At 43.9% G+C, this 16,545-nt stretch overlaps 1 protein-coding gene across 1 annotated transcript in view; it reads left to right on the top strand.

Annotated features, from left to right (window-relative positions):
• Positions 1 to 1,499: 1,499 nt before the first annotated feature.
• The window catches only part of smurf2 (SMAD specific E3 ubiquitin protein ligase 2), a gene marked incomplete in the record, with an annotated part of 41,036 nt that continues 25,990 nt past the window's right edge, over positions 1,500 to 16,545 (top strand). Inside the window, 2 exon segments of the mRNA XM_036148387.1 lie at positions 1,500 to 1,816; positions 1,892 to 1,974. Of these exon segments, the coding sequence (XP_036004280.1) occupies positions 1,923 to 1,974 (52 nt within the window).

The following is a 16,545-nucleotide window of genomic DNA, read 5'->3' as shown; positions in this document are numbered from 1 at the left end:
ATTAGAGAGAATTTTTGAGATTTTCTGCAAAAAGAGCATATTTTTGAATTGGATGGAACATGATCTATGATTTTTGACAAAAGTCTGAATAGTATGATGTACATATTTAGTTCAGCTCACCTAAATACATTTTTGTAACTCCACTTTTTGATGAGTATTGAATGGCTCTGTCGGATTGGATGAAGATAATCTGTGAACATGAGTCTTTACCACAGATCCTTAATTGGATGCAGGCCCGGACTTTGACTGGGCCATTCTGACACGTGATGAAACACGCCTTGATCCAAACCCGGGGTCACCAACATGGTGCCCTCCAGGACCATGTGGGGTTCCCACAAGCCTGTTCTACAAAATAGCACAACCCTCCATTGAGCTGCATTTAAAATGCTACTTTATTCAGTTGCTCTTCCTTTTCAATCATACTTGTATTTACATAGATTTACAAATGACAAAATCATTAAAAACACATTTATATTACGTAAAGTTAAGGTGAGCTTGGCCTCTTGTAGTTCAAATGTCAGTACTGGTAGCCCTTCGTTTGACACCGTACTGATGAAGTAGCTCTCAGTTTCACAAAGGTTGTTGACCTCTGATCTAAACTTTCCTCACAGCTCCGTCTTGGGAGTTTAGGGCCGTGCTTCCAAATGATGATTTCATGCGGCCGAGTGAGTCTAAATTCAAGAACGGTACAAATCTGACTGGGGAGCACGTGCATCTGAGGCAGATGAATGTTTTTACAACAATTTACACGACAAACATCCAGCTGCTTGCTTTGTTTCATTGAAACAATGCATGCGTATTTTACCATTGGGCATGTAAAATAATAATAATAACAATAATAATATTGATGATGATTTTTGAGCATTGCAGTTTAAATGTTTTTTTTTTATTTTTATTTTGTTGCTTCTAACTTTTCAGTTTTGGCCCATATGGGTGAAAGGTTTGGTCCAGTTTAGGGTCTCTCTCTTGGAAAGCGGACCTTGATGCCGATCTCAGCTCTTTTATGACAGGATTTCTTTAGGAATTATCCAATATTTGGATATATCCATCCATCTTCTGGCTGTCTTGGCCCTGTGAACAAAAGCGAACCCCCACAGCATCACGCTGCCGCCTCCATGTTTCACTGTTGCAGGCCAATTCATTTAAATTTAATTCTATTAATTTGCTTCAAGTAATTTACATTGGCGGACCCTGGGCAACTTCTGAAGGCTTGGTTGCTCAGGATTATTTTCTAAAAGGTATGAGATTTGACGGATCTTCAGATAGAAAAGAAAAACTTTAATTACTCATTTAGTAATGTGTTTTTAAGGCTACAGGTCTCTCTGTAGGTGAGTCGCGTGGCTCGTCCCCGTCTGAAGCGCACACCGACTCCCGTGTGTGAGTCACGGTACTGTTGGCTGCCACATGTTGGAGAAATGTCTGTCTCCCCCAGAGAGTGCTGTCGTCACCGGTCAGCTCGGGGAAGCGGGACCTACCCCGGAGGCTCCGCACTTGAGCTGTGGAGGAGCTGAGAGGAGTCCGGGGCCAGCCACACAGGCGCGCGCTCTCTCTCTCTCTCTCCGAACATGTGAAGATCAGCACCGCGACCTCTCCGCAGTCCGCCTACCCGGTCCAGCATCGGAGGACGTCTTGTTTTTGTCAAAGCAATCAGCAGCGCTTTTATATTTTGCCTCTTACCCATTTTTTCCCTTTTCTTTTCTTTCTTTTTTCTTATTTTTTTTGAATTTTCGGCTTTTATGAGCGGTCGCCATGGAAGTTCTGTCCACATCCGGGCCACAATGCTTTGACTCCATCATTGTCTAAAACTGGCGGAGAGGTTCATTAAACCCTACTATTGTTATTATTATTTATTTATTTTTATTTTTTTCTACAACCAACAACACGTTTTTAGCAGGCGCGGCGGAGGCTTGGATCGGGAGGAGATGTCTAACCAAGGAGTCCGGCGGAACGGCCCCGTCAAACTGAGATTAACAGGTAGCCGACGGCGCTTTTTAAATCCCCCAATATATTCCCACACACTGAGCTAGAGAGGGGGGGGGGCTGGGTGTATTTGCTGGAGGAAAAAACGGTTCCCATGAGCAATAAGGCTGTCTCCCTCTCCTCCTTCTCTTGTTGCTATAATTTCTACTATAGCTGCATATTAATTTAATTATGCATGTATTTTACATTGTTGGTTTAGAGGGAGCACGAGAGAGAGACGAATTCTGACATTATTGTTCTTGGAAATAGTCGGAGCCCTGCGGTTGTGGCCAGTAACCCTCCACCAGCAGCAGCAGCAGCAGACATAACACGGCTCCCGGGGTTAACGCTGCTTGCTGCAAAAGCGACGGTGTCGTCCTGCTTATCGTGTCACTTTAGGCTTAATCAGAAGCGAGGGGGTTAAAAAAAAAAGTGAGCACAATGATATATTACATTTCCAGGTATTAGACACATGTGTGCTCGGCAGCAGTGGCAGCGCTCTGCTGGACAGGCGGCTTCCCGTTTAAAGTTGGCTAGCTTAGGTTAGCCTAGCCAGTTAGCCCACACCAAAGCCCCTTTCTACCAGAACAAGGCTCGGTTCTGATAGCAGGCAGGTCCCGAGAGCTTAGAGCCGGCTCCAGACAGCGTGCCGTGTCTGCAGACGGACAGCTGCCTGCCTCCGCTGTTTGTTTCTGTGGGGAAAGCAGGTCGCTGTTAACCCCTTCTTGCACAGCAGTAGGTGTGTCAGGGACACGTTCAGTGGAACCGCACGTCAAAATAAAGGATTTATTCTGGAGGAAGCTTTGAAACGCGTTTCGATCGATGCCAAGAGCACGAGAACCGAGCTAGATGCTGGGACGAGTTTCACACTGTGAATAGTTGTGGTCCAGAGTCACAGAAAATAAGGATGATTGTGTTAACATTTGGATTTAGGCATCAGCGTGAAACTTTAATAATGAAAGATCTATCCATTTGAAGCGGCTGCAATGGAAATGTCAGTCAAGTGGCTTTTAATAGTGCACTTTAATCCTCCCCAACCTCAAGCTCGTTACTGTAAAACATAAATGTTTCACCATATAAAACAGTGACTGAGAATATTCTGCTTTCAAATGAAAATGAATTGCATCATTGTCTATTAAAAGTTAATTTCAATCCTGCGACCAAGTTTTTGATGAAATCTAGCTAACACCTCCGCGGGCTATACGCTCACATTTCAGATTAGCGACATTTGAGTGTATACCTGCTTAACGACATCAAGGCTATTTCGTTTTTGGGAATAATCGTGAATCAAACGGTACTTTGTTGGCTCCAGACGTTGCCAGTAAGACTCAGCTGGGTCACTTACAAGGACAAATTAAATAGATAATGAATGCCCTTATCCAACTAGATACCCCTGAAGTGGCAATATATATATATATATATATATATATATATATATATATATATATATATATATATATATATAAAACCCACTAGTGATAGCCTTAAAGGGCGAAGCCTTTACCAAGTAGAATAAGACCATTGCTGTAACTGTATTGTGATTTTTTTTTTAATGTATTTTTTGTTTGTTTTCAAAATGTTACTAAACAATGTACTTTGACCATCGGTTCAATAGTGTTTTAGCTTAGATGGCTGAAGTAGAATGAATTGTAAGCGTACCTACAGGGGAGGTAGTGGAGCTGAGTCACACGATGCTGGAGACAAATGTTTATTGTAGGTAAAGCAGGTCAGTGTTAAACTGTGTTACTATTATTATTATTATTATTATTATTAGATTAGCAGTCCTGCATGAACCAGCGACCCACTCTCCCCTTTACGTTATGGTTCATTGTAAAACATTACTAATTGAGCCGTCTGCAGTGGAATGCTGTTGTGAAAGTCTGCGTGGACGTCTCTCTCCCTCCTGCCTGCTCGCCCTCAGCCGTTTGATTTGAGCCTCGTTAACTCAAACAGCAAAAAAAAAAAAAAAACAGGGGGGGGGGGGGGTTTACATGAGAGGAGTTTGCTGTTTTGACTGGGAAGAGGGGTCACACAGCTGCCCTTTATTTGATCTACGGCCAGGACCTGACCTAAATCCCATTAAGGGGCTGTCTGGTTCCACCAGGACGGGCCAAAATAAACGTTTAAGCCGCCGCTGGTTCAGTTAGGAGCGAGCGGAGAGAGAGAGAGAGGAAAAGAAAAAACCCAGGAATTGTTTTGAGATGACGTTTAATGAACACGGTCAAGGACAGCAAGCTTTCAGCACCTTGTTTGTGGTGGTTTGGTGTTCATTACTGAGAAGCAGAGTTTCATGCACCTGGGTGCACCGCGCAACGCTGCAAGAAATGACGTTTGGAGAAGAACTCCAACATCCGCATTCTGAGTTTCTGACCAACTGGTCACCGAGCTGGAAATGACCGAAATGGGCGTCTCTTGTGAGAATATCGTTTCTTTTTATGTTGCCGCTGAAATATCATGCACAAAATGTAATGCTAAGTAGAACTTCCCAGTGTGTTGAATTTTCCTCCCCACATAAATTCAGTTCAGTGGGGTTTAGTTTCGATTCCGACAAGCAGACTGGATTTATATGCCGGAATAAATATTTAATTCAATCCAGTCGTAGAGGCACATTTTAATTCAGTCCGGTCCCAGTTAGAGTCCGTTAATGAGCCAGTTGGTAAAAATAAAAGCTTTCTAGCCATTTATAGATGTGTTTAATATTGCCATGGCAATAGACTCTATGGGTGTAATTTTTTACCTGAATATATCTCATTCTTACTCTACATTTCAGTGATTTAATTGGCCTGTTGCATGAACTTTTGCTGCCTTTGATTCCCTCACCTGATTTAAATACTAGCGGTCTGGCTGCTAAAGCTCACCTATAGTGGCGGCGAATGTTGGAAAAGAAAGAAAAGGGCGAAAAAATGTGGTAGAATCACAACCGATTTCTCTGTTGCTTTATTAGACGATATTATCACAGTTTCATGCCTTCCTTTTGTCGTGCATTCCTATATATTCCCCGTTTACAGATTTCCCATGCCACTTAGAGCTGTTGGTTGTGAATTTGTTCGGCTGCAGCCTCGGATGGCCCGGCAGCCGTCTCCTGGTGGAATGCTAAGAATGTGTCCATAGCGTGAAAAGTGGCGGGCCCTCACAGAACACCTTCGCTTTTGATGTTTAGTGACACCGGACGCCCCTAGCACCTTAAATCCCTCCGCTGTAGGAACAGCTGTAATTTTTGCTCATCTTTTGGCTCATGCTCAGTGTATTTGCTCAGCGCTCACATACATTATTATTATTATTATTTTTTAAATCGATCGCAGTCTCAACATAAAAAAAAAAGGATTAGAGCTGCATAGATGTATGATGTCAGTATCTGATCGCAGGGATTGTGAGGATCAAAACCCTCCAGTTTAGGAGGACCGCTTATAAACATGCTTCTTTAAGTTAAGTTGTGAACAGGCTAAATGATAACCATGAGTATAAATACCACAGATCTGCGATATTTCAAAAGTTTTAAAAATAAATCTAATGTATTTTATTTAAAGCAGGAGAGCAACAAAGATCTATTGCTGCCAAAACTTTTAGAATAACCTTTATTATTCTAGTTATTATATTTAAAAGTTTTACTCATTCGGAATCTGATACTAAAGCCAAAATCTTGAATAATCCAATAAATGTAGTAATAGTTTGGAAGCGCTTATATTGTATAATATATCTAACAATTTATATAGAACTTAACGTAGTTCTACCTCTCTACCAATGTATATCTATATTATGCTATTACTGTAGTGTGAAACGATGGCTGCTTAGGGTCTGAAAGCCCTCCACACACGTCAGATGGACAGTTAAAGCACTGGCGGTGTGCAGCAACATGTGGGGGAGGGGCAGCACTTCCCTGTACAGCCAAAGAAAATCGTGCATTTTCTCTTGCATCTCATTAAAGTCACTTTACACCGTAGGAACCTTGTCGCACGCCATATGTCCAGACGGGGTAAAGCTTAACTCCTTGGTACCGGTATGCGGCCCCCGCGGAGGCGTGCACCTCTGCTTGTGCTACACTGCTAAATGTGCCGCCTAAGGAGGTTGCAACATCTCTGCTGGATCTTGTCCTTTGCAGTCGAACCGATTTTGGACACGTAGCTGCTTATTAACTTCTCCTCAGACAAGCCTGCGAAAGGATGCGTTGCTACATCTAAAGGAGCTTGTAGCTGTTTGTCTTGTAGGCGTCCATTTGAACCAGATGTTCCACATGTTTGACAGCTACTAAACTGGGGAAGAAGAAGGAGGAAAAAAAAAGAAGGAGCCCAAGCACGCTGCTGAAACCAGCGCTTTGGAGTGAGACTCGCCCCTCTGACTACTGCCGTACAGCTGATCACTTCTGTGTTATGTCACATGTAAACACAGCTAATAGCATTACATGCTCCATCGTCTGGGGGATAAATTACACCATGAAAGCACGGCTCATTGCTTTGTGTGATCATTCATAAATTCTCCCCTGGCTCTAGGAGTGTAGTAATTGCGGGGGTGGGGGGGAGGCACTTTCTGTGCAACGCTAAATTGGATGACATGACTGTAGGCAAAGCCACACAGAGCGTCTACAGATGGGATTAAGGTTTGCCCCCCCCCCTAAAATAAAAAGAACCACGAAGTATGAAGACCGACGTGCTCCAGAATGATAAACCTTTTCCTTTAGCTGTTGGTTTCTCTGTTCGGATCCACATTCCTGACATTGATCGCTGCTCTGTCTGAGCTTTTCGTTTACATGTGACTTGTCCAGCATATGGTTTCCTCGTCTGAATTCTTTGGCACCACGCAGATCGGCGGAGAGAGCGATCTCAGTGGGATTCCCTAAAATTCTCCACTCGCATTCCCACCTCTTCCTCTCCGAGTCCCTCCTGTTCTTTCCGACTGCAAGCCTCTTCCTCTTAGACCAACGCACACACACACATATAAGCTCTGTGACTCTGGTTGTGTCTCATGCATTTTGCGGTTGGCGCTTGTCCTTCTTTTTCATTTAACTGGGGATGATTAGCGGTCGATGGTGCTGCAGCTGGTCCTACAAGCAGGAGGTGCCAGCACTGTTATTTTGGACAAAATCCTTGTAAAAAAAGGCCCTGTCTCTTAGATGACTGACAGTTGAATGGGCACAGATGCTGCTTGTGAAGAAAACAGACCTGTTTTAACGATGCAACAAAGGCCCCCGGGGGTTCACACTGGCCCCACTGTGTGGTTTAGGAGTGAAAGGCTCTAGGTCTCTCCTTTTTTGGGGGGGCAAGTCGCCACGTTTTGTGAGCCTCTTAGTCTGACTGTAGTCTACAGATGGGAGTCTTTGGATCTTTGTTGGTCAGTTGAAGAAGATTTCCCCGCAGCTGGGCACAGAAAGGGGGAGGGAGGGGGGGGGGGGGGCACAGGACCTGACAATCAAGGAGGTTTTAATGTGGTCTGTGCTGGCTCTTGGTGCATTCATGTGGTCTCAGGCAGAGCCGCGCTCTTTACAGAGTGGCTGTATGGAAGTGATTTGAGTTCATCTGGGTGTTCAGACAGGATGCGTCGTAAATATGCAGTGATTAGCTACATGTGGTGAGCGGGGCCGCAGCCTGCAGACGCGCTTTCAGGGAAACGGTTCCCTACTCTTGCTTTGAAAAGTTGTAAAAGTAAACTAAATCTTTATATAAAGAAAAAAAGTTAAAACTTTAGCAACCTATTACGGTGGTTAATTTGTAACCCTCCCCCACCACCACCACCCACCCTCCAGTCCTGCTGAGAGCCTCCCATTTATTTAAATAGTTCCAGCAATTAATTGACTAGCTGGAGTTGGCTTTCCTGTGGGTTCAGCTGCTCCACGGTGATGACAAAGCTCTCCGCGCTCCTTCTACCCTCACGCCCCACCAGCAGCCCTCCGTGGGAGACAGAGAGCGGCGTGGGGAGGCAGAGAGTGGGCAGCGTCCCTCAGAGGAAGTGCTCCCCGACCCCAACATTTGTCCAAACGTCCCCTCTGGCAGGTGGGAAGCCGCACGTTACAAGATTCACCCTTTGATGTTCACCTTTAATAAGAAAGGGAGGGATTGTGCTTGTCTTACTGAGCGGGATGTCAAAGGCGTCACATCCCTGGGTGGCTCACGGTTTTACCCAGTCCCTCGATACCAACAGCAGGGCAGGGGCTTGCTGAGTGGTCGGCATGTGTGGTTAAGGGAGGCTGGCCCTTCGTGCCAAGTAGATGATCAACACATCATAATGGCTGCTTTGTTAAATGACTAAGAATCAACAAGAACTTCCTTTGTGCTTGTATCCCGTCTTTCATGACATCTGATTGGAGGAACAGGTAGGAGCCTAAGCGTTGTTCATTAACTTATTTCAAATACTTTTCTATACTCCAGTAACAGTGATACCAAAGTAGGGCTGGGGCGATATGGACCTAAAATAATATCCTGATATTTTTAGGCCAATTACCGATATACGATATTTATCTTGCTATGTTTTTCTTTTCATGAAGTAATTATAAAAAGGCATCAAAGCTTTATCCCAAATGTCTCACAGGCACATTTAACAACAAACCGCTGTAGATAAATACGAGAAACAGCTGAAGAATAACACCCTGGAATACATAAACGTATAATTATGACGCAACGTAGAGTAGAGCATCTGGATACAAACAGACGGACATAAAGGCGAAACGCTCGACAACGCTACATGCTACGCTAACAGTGCGACATAAAAAGGTCAGTACAGCTCCTGTATCTGTGACAGTGAAGTTGTAAACCTTCCGGACAAACGTAAGCTAACGCTAGCTTGACGGACATGGACAGCCCAACGGTCTGAGCTCCCCAGCGGCCCGCTATGGTACCATCCGAGTCCGTGTGAGCGAGTTGTAACTAGCGACTTGCTGTGGCGACCCGTGAAGATTAGCTATGGCCGAAAAGACTCACAGTGGTCGAGGTTTCTAGATGGTTTCTACGGGTTTCTGTGATGTCGGAACGCACAGTGCGTGTAGGGGGCGTGGCATCAGTGCTTCTGCAGGAGGCAGTCTTCTTTGCAGACGGGGTTTGGGGTTTGCATGTTAGCTGACATATGAATACCCAAACTGTCCTGGGGCCAAACTTAAATGGCCAAGCGTGCATTTATTAATTATGAGAGCATAATGCATGTTTATAAATTGAACAGCGCTCCTGCAGTCACGTTTACAAGCAGTGACTGAGCACCACATCATTAAACATTACAGAGATGCGTCCCTCTCACATAACATACCCTAACCCCCCCCCCCCCCCCCCCCCCCCTCAGGCCCAATGTAGCAGATTCAGCTTTCCAATCTCCAATCCACTCCAATCAATGAAGTTGGACTGTGTCTGCTTCACCCTCACTCACAGGGAAGCGTATTTGTGTAGAGAGCCGTGGGGGCCGAGGAGGAGCACTGATCCTTCTGGGGGGTTTGGGTGAGACCCGCTTCAAAGGCCTTCTCTGTTAACCTGGCTGTGCTGGTTAATGGGTCAGAATTGGATTAGGAGCGAATGTGAGGGAGGGAAGATCCACTGAGAACTAAATGCATTTGCTGCCTGCTCTGCCTCGCTGTCTGCATACTGCACTCTCTCACAGCTATGGCATTGCCCACATTTCTTTCTTACCCCGTAAACTAGGAATCTCTGAAGGCAAATACTGATTTAGTGCTGCCGTTTCTTTTTTTTTTTTGTGTAAGGGATCTGTCTGGGTACATTTTCATGGAGTGCCTTGCAGATACACTGACACTTTTTGAACCTTTTTAACTTTTGTGACGTTACAACCACAAACTACCACTGCTTAGGGCATAACTGTGAAGTGGAAGAAAAATAGTGGCCTTTTTTTTAATTTTATTTTCAACATTTTACACAAAGAAAAACGCTAAAAAGCATGAAGTGTCTTTTGCATTCTTCCCTCTTTACTCTGAATCCACCAAATCAAAACACGTCCAACCAGTTGCCTTAGCAGAGGAAGTGTGTGACTTCATCTTCGTATGTAGGTGGGTCCACCACGGCGGAGGACCCACACGGTGGAACACGGTGGCGGCAGCTGCAGCATCATGCTGTGGGGATCCATTTCTGCCGCTGGTCAAAAATCGATGGGCAGATGAATGGAAGTAGAATCGTATGAGCGGAGGCTTACTTTCCATCGGGACAACAACCGTGGACATGCAGCCAGGGCTGCTGTGGGGTGGTTAGATCAAAGCATGTTCATGTTGCTCACGACTTTCCCGTAAAATCGAACTGAATGCCAACTACTCTCAAAGATGTCTGTTTTTAGATCTGCAATCTCTTAGGGTTAGGGTTAGGCACCCCCCAAATGTACAAAGGTGTACAAAGTAATCAACTTAGGCGGCTAAATACAGATGCATGCCTTTTCAGATTGTGGAACTTTGTGTGGGTCCAGCGGTGAGACGGTGTCTCCAGCTGAGGGTCCTGTGCGCGTGTGAGTGGCCGCCGCTCTCTTGATAAATCGCTCCTTTGGTTTGGCCCGTTTGACCTGGCCTAGAAACAGGAGCAGGCCGGGCAACCGGACTGTTTTCAGGACCGTAAACGCCGGCTCTGCTTTAAGGCCGGGTCGAGGCTACAGTCAGTGTGGTTAACGGCGAGTAACTGAGAGGATATGGAGGGTTCTCAGGTCCCCCGTGTGACTGACTGAGATGTTGTTGACACAAACGCTACAAGATGCCGACAGCTGAGAGGAAGACGTTTGTCCATGCTTCCCGTTGAAGTCCTCAGAGGGAGGGAGGGGGGAGGGGGGCAGGATCAGAGGGGAGATGTTTACATTCACACAAGATCACATTTCAAATGGCGGCTCTGCTCATGTTGAGTCAATACCCAACAGGATTGCTGAAATGTAAAATAAAAAGTGAAACAAATGTATTCAGCCTCTCCTCACTCTCACACACACACACACATGGCAGTTACTCCGTAGACTCTTAAATATCAGTTTCTATTTGAGAGCGAGATGCGCAACCGTCTGGCTGATAAAGGCTGCGGATCGCTTGACGGGAAAGCTGCAACGAGACGAACTTGCAGATCAAAGCTGGAAAACAGCAGGAGCGCCTGGTGATTCACCTCTTTGGCAGGCTCTGCAGACGCTGTTATCGGTCTTATTAGGAAATGCTGATTCCGGTGCGCCTTACAGTGTTGTAATAGATACGGGAATGAACTGTCTGACGGCCTTTCAGGAGCACCGTCGAACCAAACTTGGAAGTTTTTCATGTTGCTGCCAACAACATTGGATTAATTTACTGGGTTTTTCGTGGAATAGACCAATACAAATTACAGCAGAAAATTAAAGTGAATGGAAAGTATACTATACGTGTTCTCTCAGAAATAACAAATTCAAGAACCACATTTGGCTACAAATATATCTGTAAGCCTTTTAGGGATATCTCTGCCAGCTCTGAGGCCGAGAAAGGGACATTTTTGCCCACAATAGCTTTAGATTAAATGGAGAACATCTATTGTATTGTAAATACTCAATTAGATTAATGTCTGGACTTAGACGGAGCCAATCTAACATAATAATATATGCTTTGATTTAAAGCATCATGTTGTATGATTGGGGCAGTGCTTCTCAAATAGTGGGATAAAGGTATTGGTTTTTGTCCAGAAAATCTTCTAAATCATTCTAAATGTGACAACAGCGCCCCCTGCTGTTTGGTCCGTACCTGCGGTCAGTAGGTTTATAAACTCCTAAAAAAGTACAAAACTTAATGTAACTGAAGTTTGTCTTTAATATTAATGGCTTGATATTATTCTTGCCATATGAGGTTCATCGCTAGTTAAAAGTTGACTGCAGGTACGAGTCGGGCTAAAAGCCATTTATATTATCGTTAATATGATCTACCGGTAGTTAAAAAAGTGTGGCAGTGTTTAAACATTTCAGTTGTTAAAAACCATTGTTATATGTTATAAATAAACCCATATATATGTCATACAGTTTCATAGGGACTCTGGGTAATCTTCCGAACGGCTGCTTTAATGTAAGAAAATGTTACCAAAAAGAACATTTTTCCTTCTTCAATGGATGGGGCGCAACAGAAAACATTTGAGAACCACTAATGTATTGGTCCTGATGGAAGGTGAACCTCTGCCTCAGACGGACTTTCTTCCATGACTGCCATGCCTTTAGCCTCGCTGCTATCCCAGAAACCGACGCCTCACTCCCGGCCAGAGAAAAGCACCTCCGCTGCTTGATGCCACCACCACGTCTACCCTCATAGGGACGCTGGGTTCAGGGTTATGTGCAGTGTTAGTGTCCAACTGCATTGGGTTTTTTGGCATGTTCCCTCAACAAAGATCTTGGTTTTGGTTGGCATTGGTTTAAATTTATTTCTACCCTTCTCATTAATCAGTGTAAGGGCTAAGAAAAGTTGTGAGGTCGTTTATCTGGGTCAGGCATGGCCTCCGCTGATAGCTGCTGTCCGGATGACTGAGCCCTTTGTTGAAGCTGGTTATCGCACACAACTACGCGCAGCGTCATCCAACTGTGCCTTCTGATGGAGAGACCACCTCTGCAGGTTAATCTCCGCATTCACTTTGAGACAATAGCTCACATCACAGCGCGCAACGACAAAGCGCCTTGGCTAATTGCCGTGTAGCGTTTCCTCTCTGGTCACGGCACAAGTGTTGGTCAGCGTCGTCTGGGGTTCTCTAAGGTCAACACGTTCGTCGGTAAATCAGACAGCAGGGGATGGGGAAAACGTGGCTGGGTGGCTGTGATGTAGCAAAAAAATTCTGCTCTGCGACGAAAACCGCCGAGGAAAGTTGGAGGTCAGGGAGGCAAAGCAGTGTTTTTTTGGCACCGAAAAGGTAAGCGAGTAGAAACGGAATAGCACTGCCGTTCCTGCAGCTTCATCCTCTATCCTCCTCAATTACATCAGCGAGGACGAGGAGGCCAAGAGGCGAGGAGAGCCACGCAGCCGCCCAAAACAGCCTAGGTGACAGCCAGCAGTGCTTGCGAGCTCGCCTCGGCTCCGCTCCTTGTTTTCACTTCCCTCTCAGCCGTGATGGTGCTGCTGAAGACTTTACTCGCCTGGACGACTCTCTGTGGGACACGTTGAATCCTACACAGTGGAAAGGGAAAGTGATGTAGTCTGCAGGGGTTAACAGGAATGCCACTGCAGACTGCCGTTGTGGCACAGTTTCCCACTTTTTCGCAGCTGAAAACGGGGAGAGGAGTTATGCAATTACAGGGGACTGGATGTTGGAAGGAAAAGGTGACGTTAGACGGATGAAATGTTCTCACACTAAGAATGTAGCCAGCCTCTTTCCTCTCACGTGTGGGGATGTGTGTGGTGGGCTTCTCTGGTTTTGAACAGGTTTGTTAAACAGGTTTAAGTTCTGTAGATTTCCTTCATTGTCGCGGCGTTGCTATTGTGTTTCTTCGTACCTTCTCTTTGTTTCGAGTCGGGGTTGGTTGCAGGGCGGTCTCAGTCCACCGTCACTGTTTTCTTTAGGTTCTTAGGTTATGTCGTGACACGACTTCTTTGGGCTTAGGTATTAAATCCTTTTTAAAGTTGGTCTCCTGGGTGTCTGTCTGTGATAAACAGTAAAACGTTGTGTTTTTATGAATATATAAACAGTCTGTCATGTTTTTTGGACTGTTTCTTTTTGTGATTGTTAGAAAACTCAGTGTTGTTGTGCATCAAGAAAAGTACTGAAATGATTAGAGATGCACCAATTAATCAGCCACAGATCAGAGTCAGATTATTTCCCCTTGATTAGCTGTAATTGATGATGAGCAGGTCAAATGCTGAAAGTTTAGATCCCCCAATTAATTAAATACATCAAAATTCTGATTTCCCACCATTATGTTCCTTAAACGGATTAACAAACAGCATGCACTTGGCAAAAGATTAAAGGTTATATAAATGCATTAATGGATAAATAAAGTTGTATGTATTTATAAGGGCATAAGCTTATATTTGGCTCATTTGTTTTATAGTTGGAATCTCAAAATCAGGCTTTGGAGATGAAACCTCAAGGAAAACCAGAAACTGGTGTTGGTCAGAAAATGCCAGATTGGTACAAAGCCTCGTAATTATGAAACAATTCCTAACTTCTTGCCTAATTGCCTGTTTGTCTGGTTGTGGAAACAGGGTTGATTGGTTGTTACAGATATTTGCAGGTGCACCATCTTCTTGTCAAGCCAGATCATCTGTGTTTTCCCATCTTCAGGTCCAACAGGTAACTGCTTCCTTTTAAGCCCAAAAAAACAAACAAACAAATAATGCGAATTAGACATGTTTCCATCTACTGGTGAGGCAAATGTTCGCGGCATCAGAACTTAATCGGTAAATGTGTTTCCGTCTTCTGTTTTGTGCATTAAGTCTTTCGGAAAAGCCAAAACCGCCTCAAGCAAGTGTAAAAAGTTTTTTGCAAAATTGAGGAAGTTATTCCAAATGTTGCTGTTTGAAATGGTTGGTTTCTAAGATCTGTGACTGAGCAGTCATTATTAGTAATAGTAATATAATAAGTAATAAGTTATTATTGCAGAGAATACGTTATCCGAAAAGTAGTTTTGTCAAAAATATTTTTTTCTCTTTTAATACAACCAAAAAATGCCTATAGAGTTGCATTTTCAACTAGCTTTTAACATCTTATACATTAACAATAAGCACTAGTAATATTATAAAAGCTGTCTGGGTATAGTCCTGGGACAGAACTTCCCTAACTTTTTGACTTCTTAGGCAAAATACCAGTAAAATACTCGTTAGGCCATCAGTTGAGTATACAAGCTACTAAGGCTACACTCGCACTGCAGGGAAATGTGACCCAATTCCGATCTTTTTGCCCATATGCGACCCGTATCTGTCTTTTTCTTGGGATTGTGAACGGCCCAATTCTGATCTTTTCAGATCAAAAAATTCCGATCTGTGCCACTTCCATACATGGCACTAATTCGTATTGGATATTTTTTAAAGCATCCTCAGTCTGAACAGTCATGTTGCATTTTATCCATCCTCCACGTCACTCTCCTGTCTCTCACTACATCCACAGTAGCAGCAGCTAGCGCTCCATAAAAGGCCGTCGTTAATAGCTGTGCTGCTTTCTTCTTAACTTAGCCTTGCTATGATCTGGTCTTAATATTGTCGGCTCCCGTTGCTCAACAGCTTTTTAATAATAACAAGGACAGACACCGGCCGCTGTCCATGTTTTTTTATTTAATTTTATTTATTTTTTTAGCAAAACTCTATTGAAAACTTCCAGAAACCCTTACATTCACTATTACTTCCGTAAACAGCACGCCGCTCTGTGACGTCTCCTTCTGTTATCTGCGCATGTGGGTCACTTTGCGGTCCTGAACCGTTCACAGAAGTCTGATGGCGGACGGATTTAATAGTAGTATGAACGGCCACCTAAAAAAAAAAATCTGATTTCAGCAAAAAAAAATCTGAATTGAGCATCAAGACCTGCAGTGTGAACGTAGTCTAACTCGGTTAACATGGGTATAGTGATAGGCCAGACAACATCAACTACCCATGTAGGGCTTTTATCTATTTGTAAATGCTGTCTTTTACAGTACTTTTATAGAGTAGATATTCTCTACCATTATCATCTCAACATCATACAGTTTCTGATTCATAACCACATTTAGGATCATGGGAACCTCAACGTTGGGAACCAATGGCCTGGAGAATTGAGATCCTTGACCCTTAGATTTCCAAAGGACTGCTAATATTTCCAGATCAAGCGTGTCCCATCACAGACCAAGGGTAAAAGTTGAGAAAATGAAAGCGTGCTACTTTTCTATACCTTGTTCAGCCTTGCAGTCATCTGCTCTGACTTTTGTTCTCTGGCATCATGAAGCAATTCTAGACATGTAGAAAATCTGGCTCTAGCTTCTTATGTCTCTGACTTCTTCTGGCTGCATTTGAAACACCTCACTGATACTGACCATGGCTTTGAGTCTTTTCCTCGACGTAAACCGACATCCACACAGAACAGTGGTGTTGGTAGCAAAGCATTTTAGTGCTGGAAAAAGACACGTTTCTAAGTTTCTGAGCAGCTAGACACTGGCAGCAGACAGTCTAATTTAGGCTAATTCTTTACTACAAATATAGAAAAGATTTTTTTCTTTTTAGTGTTCATCAGATATTAAATGAATTCAGGAGTGTTTATCCCCTACTTGGTCCTTCATATGGCTGACAAGATTGTTATATCACTCCCTCACTCAAGACGCACGCAGAGATAATGGATCATATCTGAATGAGACTGTGTTTTTTTTTCTTCAACTTGGAAAGTACAGTATTTTTTTCCTAGGTAATCCTTTTTTTTTCTCAATAAAGATGATGCACTGGTGTATTCTGTTACCGCTTTTCCTCTGCGTTTGTCTAAGTCCTGGAAATTACACGTCTCCAGAAAGGTACTAAAAGGATATTCCTGGCAGTTTGGGGTTCCATGACCACGTTGCTTCCAAGGACTTAATAATATTTGTGTTATGTGACCAAAAGCAGCCTTGTCAGATTTGAATATTACATAAGTGGATTTGCTAAGGTTTAAGAAGCAAGCCAGTGAGATGTGTGTCTGTGGTAGGAAGTCAGTGTGTGGCTTTTGTAGAGCTGGATTGGGTTTCTGAAACTTTTGCTTGAGGGCACTTTTC

Source organism: Fundulus heteroclitus, chromosome 16 (assembly GCF_011125445.2).
Source record: "Fundulus heteroclitus isolate FHET01 chromosome 16, MU-UCD_Fhet_4.1, whole genome shotgun sequence".
Classification (NCBI taxonomy): domain Eukaryota; kingdom Metazoa; phylum Chordata; class Actinopteri; order Cyprinodontiformes; family Fundulidae; genus Fundulus; species Fundulus heteroclitus.
This window is presented reverse-complemented; position numbering and strand designations above follow the sequence as displayed.